The sequence below is a fragment of the Miniopterus schreibersii genome (assembly GCF_964146895.1).
Source record: "Miniopterus schreibersii genome assembly, chromosome: 7".
Taxonomy (NCBI): domain Eukaryota; kingdom Metazoa; phylum Chordata; class Mammalia; order Chiroptera; family Miniopteridae; genus Miniopterus; species Miniopterus schreibersii.
The window spans coordinates 38012161-38029990 of NC_138108.1; the positions used below are offsets into that span (position 1 = coordinate 38012161).

Here is a 17830-nt window from a genome sequence, read left to right on the forward strand (position 1 = left end):
TACAAATATTGACCCTGGTTTAATTAAAATGCTTTCAATACTCAGAGCAGAAACCGCTGCTTGAATTCTTGTCTGGTGGTGTGATTGTGATCAACACAGTTTTACATCCAGTTCTCTGTGGATCAGGAGGTAGCATTGGTGTGGGGTGTTTTCATTGATTCGTACTTGGGTAGGGCTTGATTTCCTTGGGATGTTTATTGTGAGGTTTGAAATTACAAGAGACAGGTGTGTATGCATTAAAAATTAAATTATGTGTCTTTTTAAACATTATTTTAAAATATTTGTCATAAAGAGTGGTAAGAGAGAAGTAAGTAGATAATATTTAATTTCAATTAACTACTTTTTTATATCCTAGGCTGACCAGATATCTGGTTTTCACATAAGATCAGTTCTCTGTGTACCTATTTGGAATAGCAGCCACCAAATAATTGGTAAGACATTACCTAAATGTTCACCCACTTTTTATAGAAATACAAATTTACTATAAAATACACACATATCTTTTTTTATGTGTTCCCCCCTTTTATGTCCAGGACTTATCAACTTATGTCTCATACTCTTGTATAGTCTTGTAAGTGCAGACTCCTGATGAGTCAACATTAATCAGATCAATGAACAAATATCTATTCCTTTAAATAAGAACCAGTAATTTTGAAGTTGGAAGGGATCTCAGAAAGCAACCAATCGGACTCTTACCTTATACCCTGTGGAAGCAGAGAGGGTGGATGGGGGAGTGCAAAAATGGGTAAAGTCACAGAGTGAGTTGGTAGCAGGGTCAGAACTAAAACTAGGACCTCCTAACTCCTCATACAAACTTTCCCACTACACCTACATATTTATATCTATGCGTTTACACATGGATTAAATGCAAAGAAAAAAAGAACATGAATTATTAAACATATACTGAACATATATCCTTCTCCCTGGGTGATTCTGAAATAAGCTACACTTTCCCCAGAATAAGGGAATTGTGGATCAAAGCAGCTTCCAGTTTTTATCTCCCTCCTTGCACCCTTCCCTCCCCTCAAAAACTCAGTCAAGAAAAGCATTAAACCTAAGAAAACAGTCTAGGCAAGAAGAGGTCAGTGGTTAAAGTAAAGAAGTCATGAAGGATGTTAAGCATTAATTAAAATTATTGAAATGCAATGAAAATTTGATATTTTCCTAAGAGACATAAGGTAGCTAATGCATTTCATAACCAATGCATCTATTGGCCTCTCTGCTTCCCCCAAGTTTGCCCCCTAAACTCTAAGACATGGCTACTTACCAATTTACTACTCTGTAAATGTTCTCAAGACTTGAATTCTAAGAGAAATTTTTCATCAGTTTGCTCAATTCGCAGAAAAACATTGCTACATTATTGAACATAGAGAATATTCTAAGATTTGGGAATCTGAGCCCCTAGTACAAAGCACTGAATTATATCATGTACAGAGTTTTAAATATATTTAAGTTGAAAAAAAAGAGAAGCTTCATAAGAAACACCATATGGGAGAGGATCATTTGGGGAGGACATATGTAATACTTTCAACAATAAATTTAAAAAAAACCACCATATGTTATCTGTTGATGTCCAATGGCAATCTTACATATAGTCTTTCATTTTATTCCTAACATAAACATCTGTTATTCTTTTGAAATTAAGACTGTAGTTTGCCTGTTATGTGTTAAAAGATTTGCATTTAATTATATATGTCTTTTTAGCGTATGATAACTTACCTCCCTAGTGGGAAGTTAGGTGTTTTAAAAAACAGAAGCATGCTTTAGAATCACAGCTATTTTTGTTGTTGTTATTGTTTGTACTAAATGGGGATACAGGGGAGTGATTTTTAAGATTGATGAGTTTTTTTGGTTAAACTTGTAGGTTTTGATAGCTATGCCCCTAAACATCTGGTATAATGCTGGAAATAAACTTTGGAAAGAAGAAGCACATGTAAATTAAGTTTGTTAGAACTGTATGTACGCCAGTAGACGACAGCACTAACGTTGCTTTGAAGGTTAACTGTATCATCATTCCTAACATAGTACTCCCTGTGGAATAATATGCTTTACAAACATGCAACGTTATCCCATTTAATCTTCATAACCCTCTGAGATAATTAACATTTCAACCCCCATTTTACAGATGAGGAAATATAGTGCTAAAAATTTAGGTAACTTGCTCAAGGTAACACCCGCTGATGGTGGAGTTGAAACCAAAACAGTCTAACTCCAGAGTCAGTGTCCTTAATCACTATGTCATACTGCCTCGCTCAAACATTGTGCTTCAGGGAACTGAAAAAATAAAAAATTATGTGTGTGTGTGTATACACACACACAAAGTTATATATATTTAGTTATATATGTGTGTATGTATGTGTATATATGCCAGGTTTATCAGAGTTATTGTGCACAGTCATCTTGAAAACCATTTTCAGGAAGTAGATGGCTGCCTGGTAGAACTCCAGGCTTCAGAGACCTAGTCTGGGTTTCACAGTCTGGAAAGCAGACTGCATTTCAGTGCACCTCAGATCTGCTGCCAGGGACAGAACAGGTACTAGAGAGACCAGAGTTAAACTGGGTGTCTCCAGTGACTGGAAGGAGGCATAGAGTCAGCTGGGGCTTACTGTATTTAGTAAGTGTCCAGTGCTGAGAATGACCACATATCCCAAATTCTTCCCACAGGAGTGGCTCAAGTGTTAAACAGACTTGACGGAAAACCTTTTGATGATGCAGATCAACGACTTTTTGAGGTAAGAAAATAAACGAAGGATTATAGCTGAGATACGGGTAATCTCCTGGTTACAGCTTGCCCAAAGTTTTAAGGATAAATAATAATTAATTATCATTAGACTTAAACAGTGTGATAGAATTTAAAGGAAGATTTAAAGAATATACTGATGCTTAGGTAGGACTTGATTCTATTTTTTCATTCATTAGATTATTTTGGGACAGTTGATTATTTTTATCCTAATTTTTTTACAGAACTGAATCAGCCACCTCCCAATTCAAAGTGTTAATTGTCTTATCTTTGTCTTGTTTGAGTGTGTTCAGAGCTGTGAGACCTCTGATTAGCTCTGCCAGGTCCATTGTCATCACCTTTCCTCTGTTTACAAGCTTCCTCTTACTCCAGGCTGCCTTTTAGCTAGAGGTTGGCCTTGACGAGGCTTCCTTGGAGACTGTGTACTAGTGACCAACATGAAAACCCCATGGTTATTTTTCTTTAGCTGAGAATACCTCACAGCTGCTTTACTAATTGGTTCTAAATCAATCCTCCCTCCTCTTAACATTTAATGATGGATATACTCACTTGGTTTCTTTACCCAAATATTTTATAGGCTAGATACTGAAAGAGGTTATTTTTGGTTAAATGGAATGGAATTACTGAAAGGAGTCCACAACCTAAGTAAAGAACACATTTAAACAGACTGTAAGCATGTTTTAAAATGTATGAAGTCCTTTCCTCACAATGACAGTAAATTAACATTTTTTCTCTTGTGCAACGTGAGCTATAAAGCTGTTACATGACAATAGTAATTAAGAATTTTAATGTGCATATTTCCCCAAGGCCTACCTCTGTATACAATAAAATTATATTTTCAGGCCCATTGCTGATGACTGCCTGCTTTAATATTAGATTATTCCAGTGAGTTATTGTAATTTTTAATTAGTGGGCTTTCTCTTTCTCAGGCTTTTGTCATCTTTTGTGGCCTGGGCATCAACAACACAATTATGTATGATCAAGTGAAGAAGTCCTGGGCCAAGCAGTCCGTGGCTCTTGATGTAAGTACAGTATTTATGTCAAAATTATATGCTAAAAAGCCCTAATTTTATGAGGGAAAAATCCTTGTTATGGGGCTTAATTTCTCAATTTTTAATGATCTATTCATTGGTTCTTAATTATTTTAGAGTCATGGGTGTGGATTCGAAGAAAGCTAGAGACCCTCTCTAGAAGAATGCACATATGCACACAATTTTATATATAATTTAAGGGAGTTCACAGATTCTTTGAAACCTATCCATATATTGCTGTATGTTTAAATACAGATTTTAAATATTAGGTTTATTAAAAGTTATGATCCAAAAATAATTTCTCAGGATTTTAAGTGTATTATGAACTTATTTTGAATACATATAGATATTCTGGAAATTCACAATTTTTCTTACCATAAGAGAAAACTGCCCTATGAAAATGTATGACCCAGAACATCTCATACCTCTCCATATTCAGTAGATCTTCCTCCTGTTGAGAAGGGGCTAGAATAACTGGGTTGAAGCATGAATGGTCATTTACCAATGAAAGCCATCATTCTCACTGACACCACTTCCTAATCTTGCCCCCTACCCTGCCCAGGGAGCCACAGATCCCATTACCTAGAAAGTGCTAATATAGTCACAGTCTACTCACCCATGAATTGTTCATTGGGTTCATAGTGAACACCCTCTTGTTTGTGCAACTCAGATACCTTCTTTCTGTCTTTAGACACATAAATTATTACTGACACTCCCAACTTTCCAGCACAACTCTGAGCCTTTGACAATATCAACCTTTCAGAAGTTGACTTATATATGTGGACTTGTATGTTCTGTGTGCATTATTTTGTGCCAGTGTCAAAACTGGCATCCCTATCAGAATTTTGCTGTCACTTCCCACTTCTACTCAAACCCTACATCACCAAATACCAAATTCTTGACTCTGTTGATCAGGTGGCATATACCCCTTCTCTAGCCCAGGAATCTATATACAAGAATATATATGGAAAGATCCCCTTCCCCTCCCCCTTCCCCTCCCCCTTCCCCTCCCCCTTCCCCTCCCCCTTTCCCTTCCCCTTCCCTGTCCGCTTCCCTTCCCTTCATCTATGTATTTATAACCAACCTAGTCCAGTAAGGTACTTAAGCTACTTTATAGGAATATAAATGGTCCAGCAAAATTTTAAGGTAAAATAATAACAACAACAGAGCTGGGGGTGGGGGGGGGAGAGGACACTCCCAAGCCAGGGACAATGGAACCACATGCAGTGCTTTCCTTCTGTCATCTCCTTTGCTTCTCCCCAAGGACCTGGGATCACTCTCTTCCCTTTTCCCACTGTGGCTAAGGGAAGATTCCCCACTTGAATCTGGCCAGGTTCTTCTTGTATGTCTAATTTTTGCTTCTTTTTCAGTTTTTATCCTACTTAATCTTGACCAAGAAGATCTATGTCTAAGTAGAGCTTTTTCATTCCTGTAATCTTATTGCAGTGTCCTTTTTTCAGTTGGCAACAAGAGTGAAGGGAAATAACCCACCCCATGGCCCCCAGTGACAGTAACCACCCTAGAAGCCTCATGGTCTGGAGAGGTAATATGAATACATTTCTTCCTGCGTGCTCATGAGACTCTTGAGGGACAGTGAGACATTCTCTTCTGTGTTTTAAAAATTCATTCCCTTAGGCATTTTAAATAAAATTACCCCCTTGGTGTATCCTCTGGAAGTAAATATTCTCCAGATAAATTCTCTGAGAAGGCTAATAATCCTCACAAATGCTCACGGAAATGCTCAGAGCTCACGAGAAGTGCACGTTTACTGCAGGCCTTGCTTGGCACCAGTATTCCCCACAAGAGGAGGTTTCTGGCTTCATCCAAGTGAAAGGCAGTGGAGGGACGAGATTTAAAGCCTTGTCTTTGACATTAGTCTAATAAATCTACTTAGGACTGAATCCTGGCTCAGTCCTGTTGATCTTGGTCAGGCTGCTTAACCACTCAATCTCAGGTCTTTCTTTGTTAATTGGGTATAATAAGAAAGGAGTTTTAATAGTTAAATAAAATTATGCAGAGAAAGTGTTTAGAGTGTTTAGTTACAGTTGGTACGTAATAAAAGTTAGCTGTTCTATTAACTAGAGCACTTGCTGTCCTTAATTTGCACTGAATTCTGTCTGCTCAGCCCAAGATTTACTGAAAAACTGTGCTGATTGAGAGGCTGGGGAGGAGGTGTAATATTTTGCCACTTTGGAAGATCATTTCCTGCTTAACAGTTGAGCTGAAAACAGATCCCCATTTCCAAGTTCCTTGACACACCCTGTTTTACATCACTGAGCATCCCAGCAGCATTGCAACCACAGCAGCTATGCTTCAGCACACTGCTGCTCACAACTGCTTGCTACCACTCACTACCGCTCACTACCGCTCACTACCGCTCACTACTGCTTATTCAATGCAAGCCCATTGTCTGTGGCCTGTGTTACCCTATGTGTTTCTGCAGAAAAGTCCAGGGCATGGAAATACAAAATTCCCCAAGTCAAAAAATAGCTACGCAGGTCTTCTAATGCTGTGTTTCTCCAGTGGTAACTGGCCTTCTGGAAATGACTTGCCATACTGGATGGAGTCCCTTCTCTGTTGCCACATATTGGCTACTTCAGCTCATTGTAGCCTAACCCAAAAATGGTGAAAAATAAAAATATAAGCATACAGAAAATATTTTCTGCTCTTCTGGCTTAAAAAAAAAAATGAAGTGACTAATATGTTATCTGGATTGTGTTTAACAATTGAATTATATACACAATTATCTTGATAGATGCTTTTCTTAATTTTTCATAATTTAGTTATGTAATTTTTTGTTAAAGTCCTTTTTCTCTGACTTCATAAAATTAGTACTCTAAAGCTCTTAGAGAGCAGAGATGTTCTTAAAGCTGAATACTGGAGCAAAGAGAGGAATTTACTATCATTTTTAATAACTTTAATTTTATGATCCTGATTTTTTTCCATTCTATGTGAGCAACCAAGGGCTTCAACAAGAAACATACTAATATATGTTCACATTTTCTGAAAGTACAGATTGAAGATAAAAAGGGGAGAATTTAACCCGTAAGTCTAGAATACAGAGAAAATACAGTACGGGTGTAGATGTGGAGTATTACATCTTCATTTTGAACATCAGGAATTGTCCTTTGGGGTGTCTTTCATAGATATTGCAAATGAAGCCTTGCCTAATACTGATGAGAAATTTTCCAGGAAATATAAGTCAGTGTATTAAGGGACACCTTATACACCTTTATGATCAGAAGAGGGAAGGAATAAGGGTCAGACAGAGGGTATGGAAAGGGCAATGCAATCAAGAGCCAAGCCCCATTTATTCTGCCTCCCCAAAGCCTCTCCCGTCCATTTTCCCCTTTCCAATTGCCACAGCAACCATCCCGCTTAAGGGCTTCATTACCTCTTGACTGAGCAATTTTAATGGCCTTTTATTTGTTCTTCCTCAACCATAATTTAGATTGCATCACTCAGCCACTCATAGACCTTCAATTACTCCCCCATTACCTATCAAACTACAAACTTCCTGGCCCTTTGGGACCCTTGGAAATCTCATACCAAACGATCTTCCTATCCTGGCTTTCATTTCTCTTCTCAGAGTATTCTATGCTACTTACAAACTCAACTACAACATGGTCTACAAATCAGCCACCTGCTTCTCTGATCTTCACTCTAACACTCTCTCCACTTTACCTATTCTCTATTTCAATCATAACATCTCCCTTCAAAATTATCCCATCACTCAAAGCCTGATATAAATGTTATCTTCTCTCTAAAGCTTTTAACCTCCTGGTTATTTGTTCTTCTCTTTGCCTTACAGTGTAGCTAATTGTTAATCTGTATGTTTTCCTCTGCTGGAACATATGTTCATTAAAATATGTGATCATATCTTATTGATCTTTTATTCCTTTCAGTGTTTTAAAATCATGATACCTAATAAAAGTGTGTTGAATAAATGAATGCATACAGCCACAAATAATTATTTTGGTCTGCCATGGCAATATTCCAAAAGGGAAAAGCTTGGGCTGTGCTGGAGTTGGGGGCAGTCACTCTGGCTGGCCACAGACTTGTATAGCATCACCTCTGTGTTCCCTTCCCCCTTTAAAGGCCATGAGTGCAAAGTTGCTTTTATTTGTTTATTTTGGGAGGGACCTCATCCCAGATACCATGTCCCCTGGGGTATTTCCTTGGATGGTGATTAAGGGGCCAACCTGGCTTCCTAACAGTAAGAAAGATGATTCGCCCTTGAGGAATCTCCTAAACTCCAAGGAGAGAATCTTCTATGACCGGATGATTGAAAGAGCTAGACTCATAGGGCGCCAAAAGAATGCTGCGTCACTCTTTTTCACACTCTCCTTTTAAACCTACTCTGCTGAATCATTTTCCCCACGCCTGGGTGGGCTCTCTGCTAGATTCCACAGCTCTTCTGACACACTTAGGTGTTAAATAGTCTCCCAGATTCCCCCTTGCCTGGGATTCGAGGCACTTGGCCAGGACAGGGTCATAGTGGGCTTGTTTACCTTCCTCACCAAGACAGGAGCAGGGAGCAACAAGGAGGGAGGCTGAAAGGGCAAAGCCTTACGTAACTGATGCTGTCCTAACCTGATTTCTAAGCCCTCTTGTCAGACACCAACATTGTAATTCTAGCTCTGCCACTTTCTACATGTGTGTCTCTTGGCAAGTCAGTTAATTTCCCCGTGTTTCATTTTTCTCACTTCCTAGCCTTGTGGAATTGTTCTGAGGATGACATGAAACAAGACACAGTGCTCATAAATTGCCAATAACAATCATTACTTGTATTATAACATCCCCCATCACTCAGTGCTTTATTTGCAGTGACTCTATCCCCCAAGATGAAGGGTAATATTTCAGAAACTGCTGTCATTCAGTAGAAGGTCAACTGATTAATTCTCTGGTTAGTACTGATCCCGAGTCTCTCAGTGAGAGCCCTGACACTTGAAAGGACCAATGCCTCCTGTCCGTCTCCTTTTAGACCGGGGCGTACATTAGGAACAACGCCGTCTGTCTCCTTTTGTGCCAGGAGGGCTGCTTTACTTGAGGTGGTGAAATGTGGTGAAGCTGCCAGTTATTTTTCTCAATCCAGCTGCATCTGCCTTCAAATTGGTGAAAATTCTCCCTAAAGCTAGCAATATGTTATCAGTTTTAATGATGGTTTCTGGGTTTTCATTTAGGTGTTTTGTGAGAAGTGGGAGAACCTATATTGAGAACCAGGCAGATAAATTTTTAAATAAATAAATAAATAAATAAATAAATACTTTTACTTTTTAGAACACTACTAGATTTACAGAAAAATTGGGAAGATAGTACATGTACCCTACACCTGTTTTCCTAATTAACATATTGTGTTAGTATGTATATTTGTTATCATTAATAAACTAATATTGCTACATTATTAAAGTCCATATTTTCTTCAGATTCCTTAATGTTTACGTAATATCATTTTTCTGTTACAGAACCCCTCCAGAATACCCTGCTACACTTAGTCATCATATCTCCTTAGGCTCCTCTTGTCTGTGACAGTTTTTCAGACTTTCTTTTTTTGATGACCTTGATAGTTTTGAGAAATACCGGTTAGGTATTTTGTAAAATGTCCCCCTTGGGATTTGTCTGATGTATTTCTCAAGATTAGACTGAGCTTATGGGGTTTTGAGGGGAAGACCACAGAGGTAGAGTGCCATCTTTATCACATCATATCAAGGGTGCACACTTTCAATATGACTTATCATTATTGATGTTGACCTTGATCGCCTGGCCAAGGTAGTGTTTTCGGGTCTCCCTACTGTAAACTTACTCCCCACCCTTGCTTTCCATACTGTATTCTTTGAAAGGAAGTCACTAGGCAGAGCCACAGCCACACCTAAGAAATAGAGAGTTATTTCGACCTCCCTCAGGGGAAAGTAGCTACATATGCTATCTAGAATTCTTCTATACAGGATATTTGTCTTTTCTCCCATTTATTTTTTTCAATTATTTATCTCAGTATGGACTGATGGATATTTATTTTATGCTTTGGGTTATAATCCACTACTACTTCATTTATCAGAGATTGTTTTATACCAGTAAGGTAATAAAGTAAGGTAATCTCTTAACAATAACAAAGAATTTATGGATATGAACAAGTAAGTGGTGCTTCCCTACAAAAATAATCAACAGTGAAGTTTACACAAGTATCTTAATAATATCAGCATTGTTTAAATATTTCCAAAACATTCTTATAGAAACTGTGAGGTTTATAAGAAATAATCATAATGCAGTAAGAAGATAACCTGCTATGTGCCAAGAACTCACATAACCCTCACCAAAACAACATGGAATAGACAATATGTCCACTTGACAGGCCATCTACAATACCCCCAGTAATTTCAGTCTAGTAGAGGAGAGAGATAAGTGCACAGGTGTGGTTCCCACTGGGGTTTATGAGTTCCAGGAGACAGGGTAGGGACAAGGTTGGAAAGCATGGAAGAGGGTCATCTAGACCAGAGAGTTCAGTCAACATTGCTTTGTAGAGAAGATAACTTCTTAGTGAGAAGTGGCAATGAGCTCTACAGTTTTGAAAGACAACTAGCAGGATCATTCCAGGCAGAAGGAGGGTGGTGGGCAGAAGCAGGGAGGGCTGAGGCAGCATGCTGTTCAGGGCAGTCCCAGTATCTCAGTACAGCAAGAGCAAAGGGAACGCAGGGGGGGAGGCAGGGCATGAGGTAGCAGGGGGCAGATCACCAAGGTCACTTGTGCTAAACTTGATTCTAAAGGCAGTAGAGAATCGTTGAAGAGTTTCAGCAGGAGAGGAACATGATCAGTTTGACATTTTAGAAGGATCATCTGGCAGTTATAGAGAGAAAATTAATTTCAGTACTTTATAGTCATACTTTGTTTTTAAATAAAAAGTTGATCATGTTTTCATTTTATTTCCTATTAAGTGATATTTGACGGTTTTCCAAAATCAAATCCACCCTCAAGTTATTTGCTGCCAGTGCCATGGTCTAAAGAATGTGCTTTGGGATCCTGGGCATGAATTCCCAAACCCAGTAGGAGGTTTCCAGTAACTTGGTATAGTCCCCATGGTAACTTGTTCAGGCTTATTTGTTAATTTTTTTTTTTTTTATTAATTTACACTCTTCTCCTGTTGCTGTTATTCTCTGATACTTTTTAAAATGCTACATGTATTAAATGTTTATCATGTGTCATGTACTATGTTAAGTGCATATATATATAAAATTTAACCTTCACCTAAACAGATCAGAGTAGACAGTATTATTACCATTTGACAAATGAGCAAAGTGGGGCTCAGATAGGTTTAGAAACTTTGAGAGAGAGTTTCTGTAGCTTGCATTGCACAGCTAGAAGCAGAGTCGGGATTCGTGCTCAGGTCTGTCTGTTTCAAGGGACCATGTTGCACACATTGTGCTGCAAGGAATACCAATATTCACATTTTAATCTGGCAACAGCATAGAATGATTAAGTTAAATCTTTGCTTTGGGTGAATAAGTAATGAATCCTTTCTTCATTCTAAATTGGGGGCTCTTTCAAACCATGGAGAAGTTAACTCCACAGCTTTGAATGAAATAAATGCAACTATGGCATTGTCTATTCTGTCAAGATTAATTAAAAGAGAATCCAGCCAATACGGGCAGGTCTCCTGTTGACTTAGAAGTCTAAACTTCCTCTATGGCTACACTATTGTCAAGGTAGATTTCAGTACACCAAGCTCTTTGGAAAACTCCTTTTACTCAATCCCCTTGAACATAATTTGGCAGATGCTTTAATTTTCTTCTTATTTCCATATAAACAGGAAGCCTGTTTTTTCAAAACCAAAATAATTATCTTAAGTGCCCAATAAGATGGACCCAATATGAACTTGGTACTGTCTTTTAATTACAGTCAGTCTCTTTTCCCATCTATTAATGGGCCCTACTGGTCAAGTGGAGACTTTTAGCCTCTTACCCAAGAAGGTGACTGTTTCTTATAGCACAGAGGTCCAGAGGCTGGCTACAGAGCTAGCAGGCTTATTACCAGTACAAATTTCACCTAATCCAGGATGAAATTAAAAATCAAAATGGCATCTATGTTTTAGGTATATCCCTACTCAATTAAATTTAGACATCTATGATTTTCTCAAAATATATCTTTGCATCTCTTTCATCAATAGAGTCCTGGACTGAATAGTTTGACCCAGAAGGTCATTTGTTATTTTCCAGTGATTATGATGCATAGCACACAGGCCACTGCTCTTTCCAACCAATGCCTGTGGAAGATATCACTAATCAATCACAGCACACCTTCTTGCTGAGCTCCTCCTCAAGCCTCAAGAATCATTTTCAGCTCAGTGTTTCATACAACTACTAGCAATCAAAGAAAACTGAGGCCTTAAATAAAATGTACTTGCCAAGAGGAGAAAAAGAGCTAAGATGTGTACCACCATGACTTACACATAGTAGATACCCCGTAAATGTATGTTGATATGAACTACAAGTGTGGTCCTTCCTTCCTGCATGAGTAGTTTAAAAGCAGCTGATCTTAAAGTTACCCTGACAACTGAGGATTTTACTTATTACCCCAGTTTCAGCAGATATCTTTTATTTTACTTTAAATTTAAAAAGTTTGTCCTTTTTTAGATTTAAAAAATATGTTATGACAGATATATTTGAAGGTCATGATAACAGATCACAAGCAGTTATCTGAAGTCCTTTTTTGAACATTTCATTCCATTAAACAGCAGGCAGTTTCTTAAATATTTGACAGAAGAAACATGATTTCTTAGTTTCTGCACATGCATCCAGTCACCGGGTCTTTGAAACCTGTCATCATCTTGTTAAGAAATCCTGGAATGTGTTCTTCACTCAGTTAGATGGCACTTCTGTCAGGTCACTGGAATAAATTGACTTTTCATTCCCTGTGGTTTGTCACTGTTCTTGGCTGGAGGCCTGCTGCTGATAGCAAAGCTTCTTTATTTCTTTGGAGCTCATCAATATAAATTATTTGGGCTTTTACTCCAGATCAGTTTACATTAACTCTGGTATCAGTTTAGTTTCCAAGTACCACCAAGTGCCACTTTGCCACTAAGCCATAAACATCAGTAAATATCCGTGCAGTCCTTTTCTGCCTGAGACAGTCAGTCTGGGTCCTCAGAGAGGGCTGGGCTCCTCCTCCCTAATAAATGGTTCTTTATATTTGTGATCCTTTCAGCCAGTATATGTAGTGGTCCATTTCTCATTGCTCTGCTAGAATCCAAAATAAATGAACATCCAAAACTATTGATAGGAGAGATTTTACTCAAGGGCAGTACCTAAGATTGCAAGGCAAGCATTTGGCTCTGGTCTTGAACCACATGTGGCAGAGGGCAAGTCTTGCTTGGCACAGCAGTCCTATCTCATAGCTCTGCTCATTGCTTTTCTTTTGAAATATAGTTAATTGTCTTTTCCTGCTGTGGTAACTCGACATAAAAACATGACTTCTCTACTCTGTTCTTCATGGGCCTGATAATTGCTTTACCTTGCTTTTTTTTGTTTTGCTAGAGGCAAGTTCAATCCAACAGTTAATTGAAGTTGATAAGGTTTTGCAAATAGTGATTTATTTTTTAACTATAGAGATTTCTTATGTTAGAGCTCACCAAGAAAATAGAGTCACTAGTTTAAAATTTTCTAAATTAATACAAACCAAAAATATATCTATCTGGGATAGAAATTTGTGTGTGAAAGTTTAATGTTTGTCAAGTGTTCTGTGGATCAACTGTTTATTTTTTATGCAAGCTTTATATAAATTTTATTTAGCTTTCAAAAGATTAACGAGTGTCTTTGTATGACTAAACTCTCATAACCTGACAGTGTTCCTCATAGAGCAAGTATTTATATAATTAAGATTTGCAAATGCTACTTTCTTTAAAACTCCTATGATGCATTCAATTAAAGCCTTTTTATTCTATCAAATATGTTATTACTAAAAAATGAATTGTATACCTAGGTCCTTGATATGAAATGTACAGTTTAGGGAATTCTTATAAAATAAATATAGTCTGGAATCATGGAGGAAGTTTTAACTTATCTAAGCGTTTGACAATAGTAATTAAAAATATATAATTCTTTAAGATTTATTATCAACTATGGAATTTTGCCTGATTTTTAGTCATTAGCTGTGCCACATGATCATATATATATGTATATAACAGTAATGACTCTCTTTTTGAATATTGGCTATGCTAAAAGTGATCAGGAATTGCCTTTGTTATAGTCCCTTCAATGGCATTGTGGATTTGTCACTTAGATTTATGAGTCACTTAGATTTATTTGGCATTGCTGAAAATATTCCACACTCAAGGCATTTGCTAGGTTTGCCAGATAAAATACCGTGGAGAAAAAGTCTCTGGGAAATGTTATAGAGTGAGGGTAGGGAAAGGAACATGAATATTTGGGGATGTGGCTTGGAGTTTTCCATATTTGTTTCCAGCCTTCTTAATTTGGAGCAACTAGAAGCAGGGTTGCCAGGTAAAAACACAAGACACCCAGTTAAATCTGAATTTCAAATCAATAATAAATAATATTTTTAGTATAAGTATTTCCAAAATATTGCAAATATTAATTTTTTATTTGAAATTCAAATTTAATTGGGTGTCCTGTATTTTTATTTTCTAAACCTGGCAACCCTACTGACACTGCTTAGTTTATGCTCTAAGAGACATGATTCACTGAGAAAAAAGCATCAATTCAAGGTACTAATAATATGGGAAATGGAGAGATTATTTTCTTTAAAGGTTATTTTATTTTTTTATTCCTTGATTCACCAAATATTTACTGAGTGCCAAGTAAGTATCAGTCATACTCCTAGGGACAGGATATACATTAGTGACCAAAACCAGATCTTCTCTTTGCCTTCAAAGTGTTTACAGTTTAGTGGGGGAAGCAGAGGATGAACAAACAAACTAATAGTTCCAACTGTGATACACGAGGTGAAGAAAATAGCTTGTTAATTCAGAATAATGGACAGTGAGGTGGATTCTTGAGATAGTAGGAGAAGACCTCACTGAAGAGGTGACATTTAACCTAATGTCAGGAGGGTGAAAAGAGCAATCAGGTGATGAGAGTGGGGAAGACTCTAAGGTAGAAAAGAGGTTGGTGAATAGAAGGACCAAAGGAGGTGAGTGTGGCTGCAGGACATAGAAGAGAGTGTACACAGTGTGAAGTGCGGTTTGAGAGGGCACTGAGGGCCAAGTTGTGCAGTCACTGGGATCTGGATGTTATTCTAAGTGTAATAAGCCACGATGAGTTTCAGCTGGGGGATGGCAAGATCTGCTTTATACTTCTTAAATGTCACTCTGGCTGATGTATGCCAAAGAGACCGGGGGAGGGGGGCATGAAAGAAATTGAGAGATTATTGCCAGAACCCAGGTGGAGAGGCTGGTGCATTGGACCCAGGTAGTGATGATGGAAGTAGAAAGAGTCAAAATATAGGAGTGATAATAACATGTTTTTGATGGATTCAATGTGAGGGACAAGGGGAGAGAAAAATCAAGGCTAAGCCTCAGGTTTCTGGTTTAAACTATTGGATGGAATGTCATTTATGGAACAGGGGTAGAATAGGAGAGAAACAAATTTGTGACATTAGTTTCCTAGGGCCTTTGTTAACTTCCACAAACTTACTGGATTAAATGAACAAAAATTTTTATCTTAAAATTCTGGAGGTGAGAAGTCTGAAATGGATCTCTTTGGGCTAAAATCAAAGTATCAGGAGAGCTGCATTTATTCTAAAGGAGGCTATGGGGGATGGTGTTTCCTTGCCTTTTCCAGCTTCTAGAGGCTACTTTCATTCCCTGGCTCATGGCTCCCTTCCATCTTAGAGTGAGCAATGGCAGGTTAAGTTGTTCTCATGTTATACCGCTATGACTCTGACTTTCCTGCTTTCCTATTTGACTTATAAAGACCCTCGTCATAACATTGAGCCCATCTAGATATCCAAGATAATCTTCCCATCTCATCTGATTAGCAACCTTAATTCTATTGGCAATCTTATTTCCCCCTTGCCATGTAACATAAACATATTCATAGATTCCAGGGGCTGGAATGTGGACATCTTGGCAGGGGGTGAGGGGATCATTCTATCTACCACATATGGGGAAATCAACATGGGTGATTAGGGGAAATCAACATGGGTGATTAACCTATTAAGTTTGAGATGCCAGTGAGCTGATGAAGTTGGGTCAGTGATGTAGGAAGTTAGAGATGTAGGCAGTTGGATATACGACTCTGGAGCTCAAGAAGAGGTTAGGGCTAAATTTGGAAGTTGTCAACACAGAGATGATGTATAAAGCCATGAGAGTGTATAACATCACTGAAGGAGAGACTGAGCCCAGCAAACTTCTATGTTCAATAGTGCTGCAAAAGGCAGTTGCAGATTTGTGCATGGATTTGGCTGCAAGAAATTGGAAACCCTGAGACAAGCTGTTCCAGTGGAGTCATGGGGGCAGAAACAAAACCAATGCATGTTGAGGAGTGAATGAGACATGATCAGTGGCCACGGTGATGAGGAAAAGTCCTGCATGACCTCAACAGCACTTGTGAATGCTTGCTAAAAATAGTGAGGTGATCACATTGATCAGAAGCTGAGAGCTAAGCATATTTATATCTAGTCATAATGCATGATAGCTGTGTTGATAGTATACATGAAAGGGGTATGTGTTGCTGGGTTCTCATTGCCATGCTCTGTGTGTAAAGCAATCCTTGAGAGTAAACTGGAGCAGGGAAGCATCACCTTCCTGAACACATCCCAGGAAATCCTTTAGGACCAAACAGTAGAAACTGCTTGGAAGGAGGAAATCACAGCATTCTGGAAATCCTGCTATCGGATCCCTTTTCTTGAGGAATCTGCTCCTCTGGCTGGTTGGCTATTCCAGGGGTTCTTAGAGGGGACAGTGCTGTGTCCTCCCAGACTGCGGTTAATCCAAGGGCCTACTCCTGCAGGAACAAGGTGCTCCTATTAGCTGATGAATCCTCCCTGCGCACCCACAGGCACTGTCCTTTTAGGAGAAGGTTGTTGAAAGATTCTTGTGAGAGGCCACTCCTCTGCTCCGTTTACTAGTTTTCAGAGTTCTACAAAGGGGAACAACAACTCTCAGAACAAAAAAGTAAAACCGAAAGCTTCCTTATTGTTAACTTGGTTTAAAAGATAGAATAAAAAATTCTTATGGATGTAATAGATTAGCCGGTAGAAAGGCTAAAATCTCAGAATGAACTCTAAGAGGGTTTTAGCTCCAAGTTATGGTCCAGGAGAATTTAAGAATCATGACAAAGTAACCAAGGCATTTATTTTATTAAAGTCTTAATCTTATACCCACACAAATTTAGTTTCAGATTTATCGCAGACAAAAACATCAAAGATAAGACTATACAGTTTGTAGAAGATAGCATGAGCTATGTATACACAATATTGAGGTAGGTGAGATTTCTTAGAAAGAACACAGTTAGAAATAACTAAAGAAAAAAATGAGTAAGTTGTACTTGTTTAAAATGGAAAACTTTTGCTCATTAAAAGACATTAAAAGAAAATTGAGGTGGTAAAAGGGTACAAACTTTCAGCTAAGGATAAAAGGTCTGAGAATCTAGTATAATACATGGTGACTGTAGTTAACACTGTATTATATAATTTAAATTTGCTAAAAGGGTGGAACTTAAATGTCCTCACCAAAAAAAATTGTTTTTAAAAAGATAAATATGTGAGTTTTCTGATGTGTTAATTAACTAGATGGTGGGAAACCTCTCATAATTAAAAAACAAAAAGAAAAGAAAAGAAAATTAATAGACAGCCACAGACTGGGAGATAATAGTTTCAAGACATATATCTGACAAAGGAATTGTATCTAAAACACACAAAGAACTTCTTCAATGATAATAAAACAAAAGAAAAATTTAAATGGACAAAAAATCTTAGTCTGCTTCACTGATTCAAATACTTTTAATTCAATGGAGTTAATAGCTTTTATTTTTAATAATAAAGGAAGTGGGAAAAGTTAAGCAAGAGGAGTGGGCAGCTTGCCTAACGTACTGAAAGCCAGGCTAAGCAC

At 37.9% G+C, this 17830-nt stretch overlaps 1 protein-coding gene across 2 annotated transcripts in view; it reads left to right on the forward strand.

Moving 5' to 3' along the window:
* PDE11A (phosphodiesterase 11A) overlaps positions 1–17830 on the forward strand; it is a gene marked incomplete at its 5' end in the record, with an annotated part of 257674 nt that overhangs the window by 122275 nt on the left and 117569 nt on the right. For both annotated transcript variants that reach the window (XM_081141813.1, XM_081141814.1), the window contains 3 exons: positions 356–431; positions 2665–2732; positions 3670–3762. In XM_081141813.1, coding sequence (XP_080997939.1) covers positions 356–431; positions 2665–2732; positions 3670–3762 — 237 coding nt within the window. The remainder of the gene's footprint in view (positions 1–355; positions 432–2664; positions 2733–3669; positions 3763–17830) is intronic.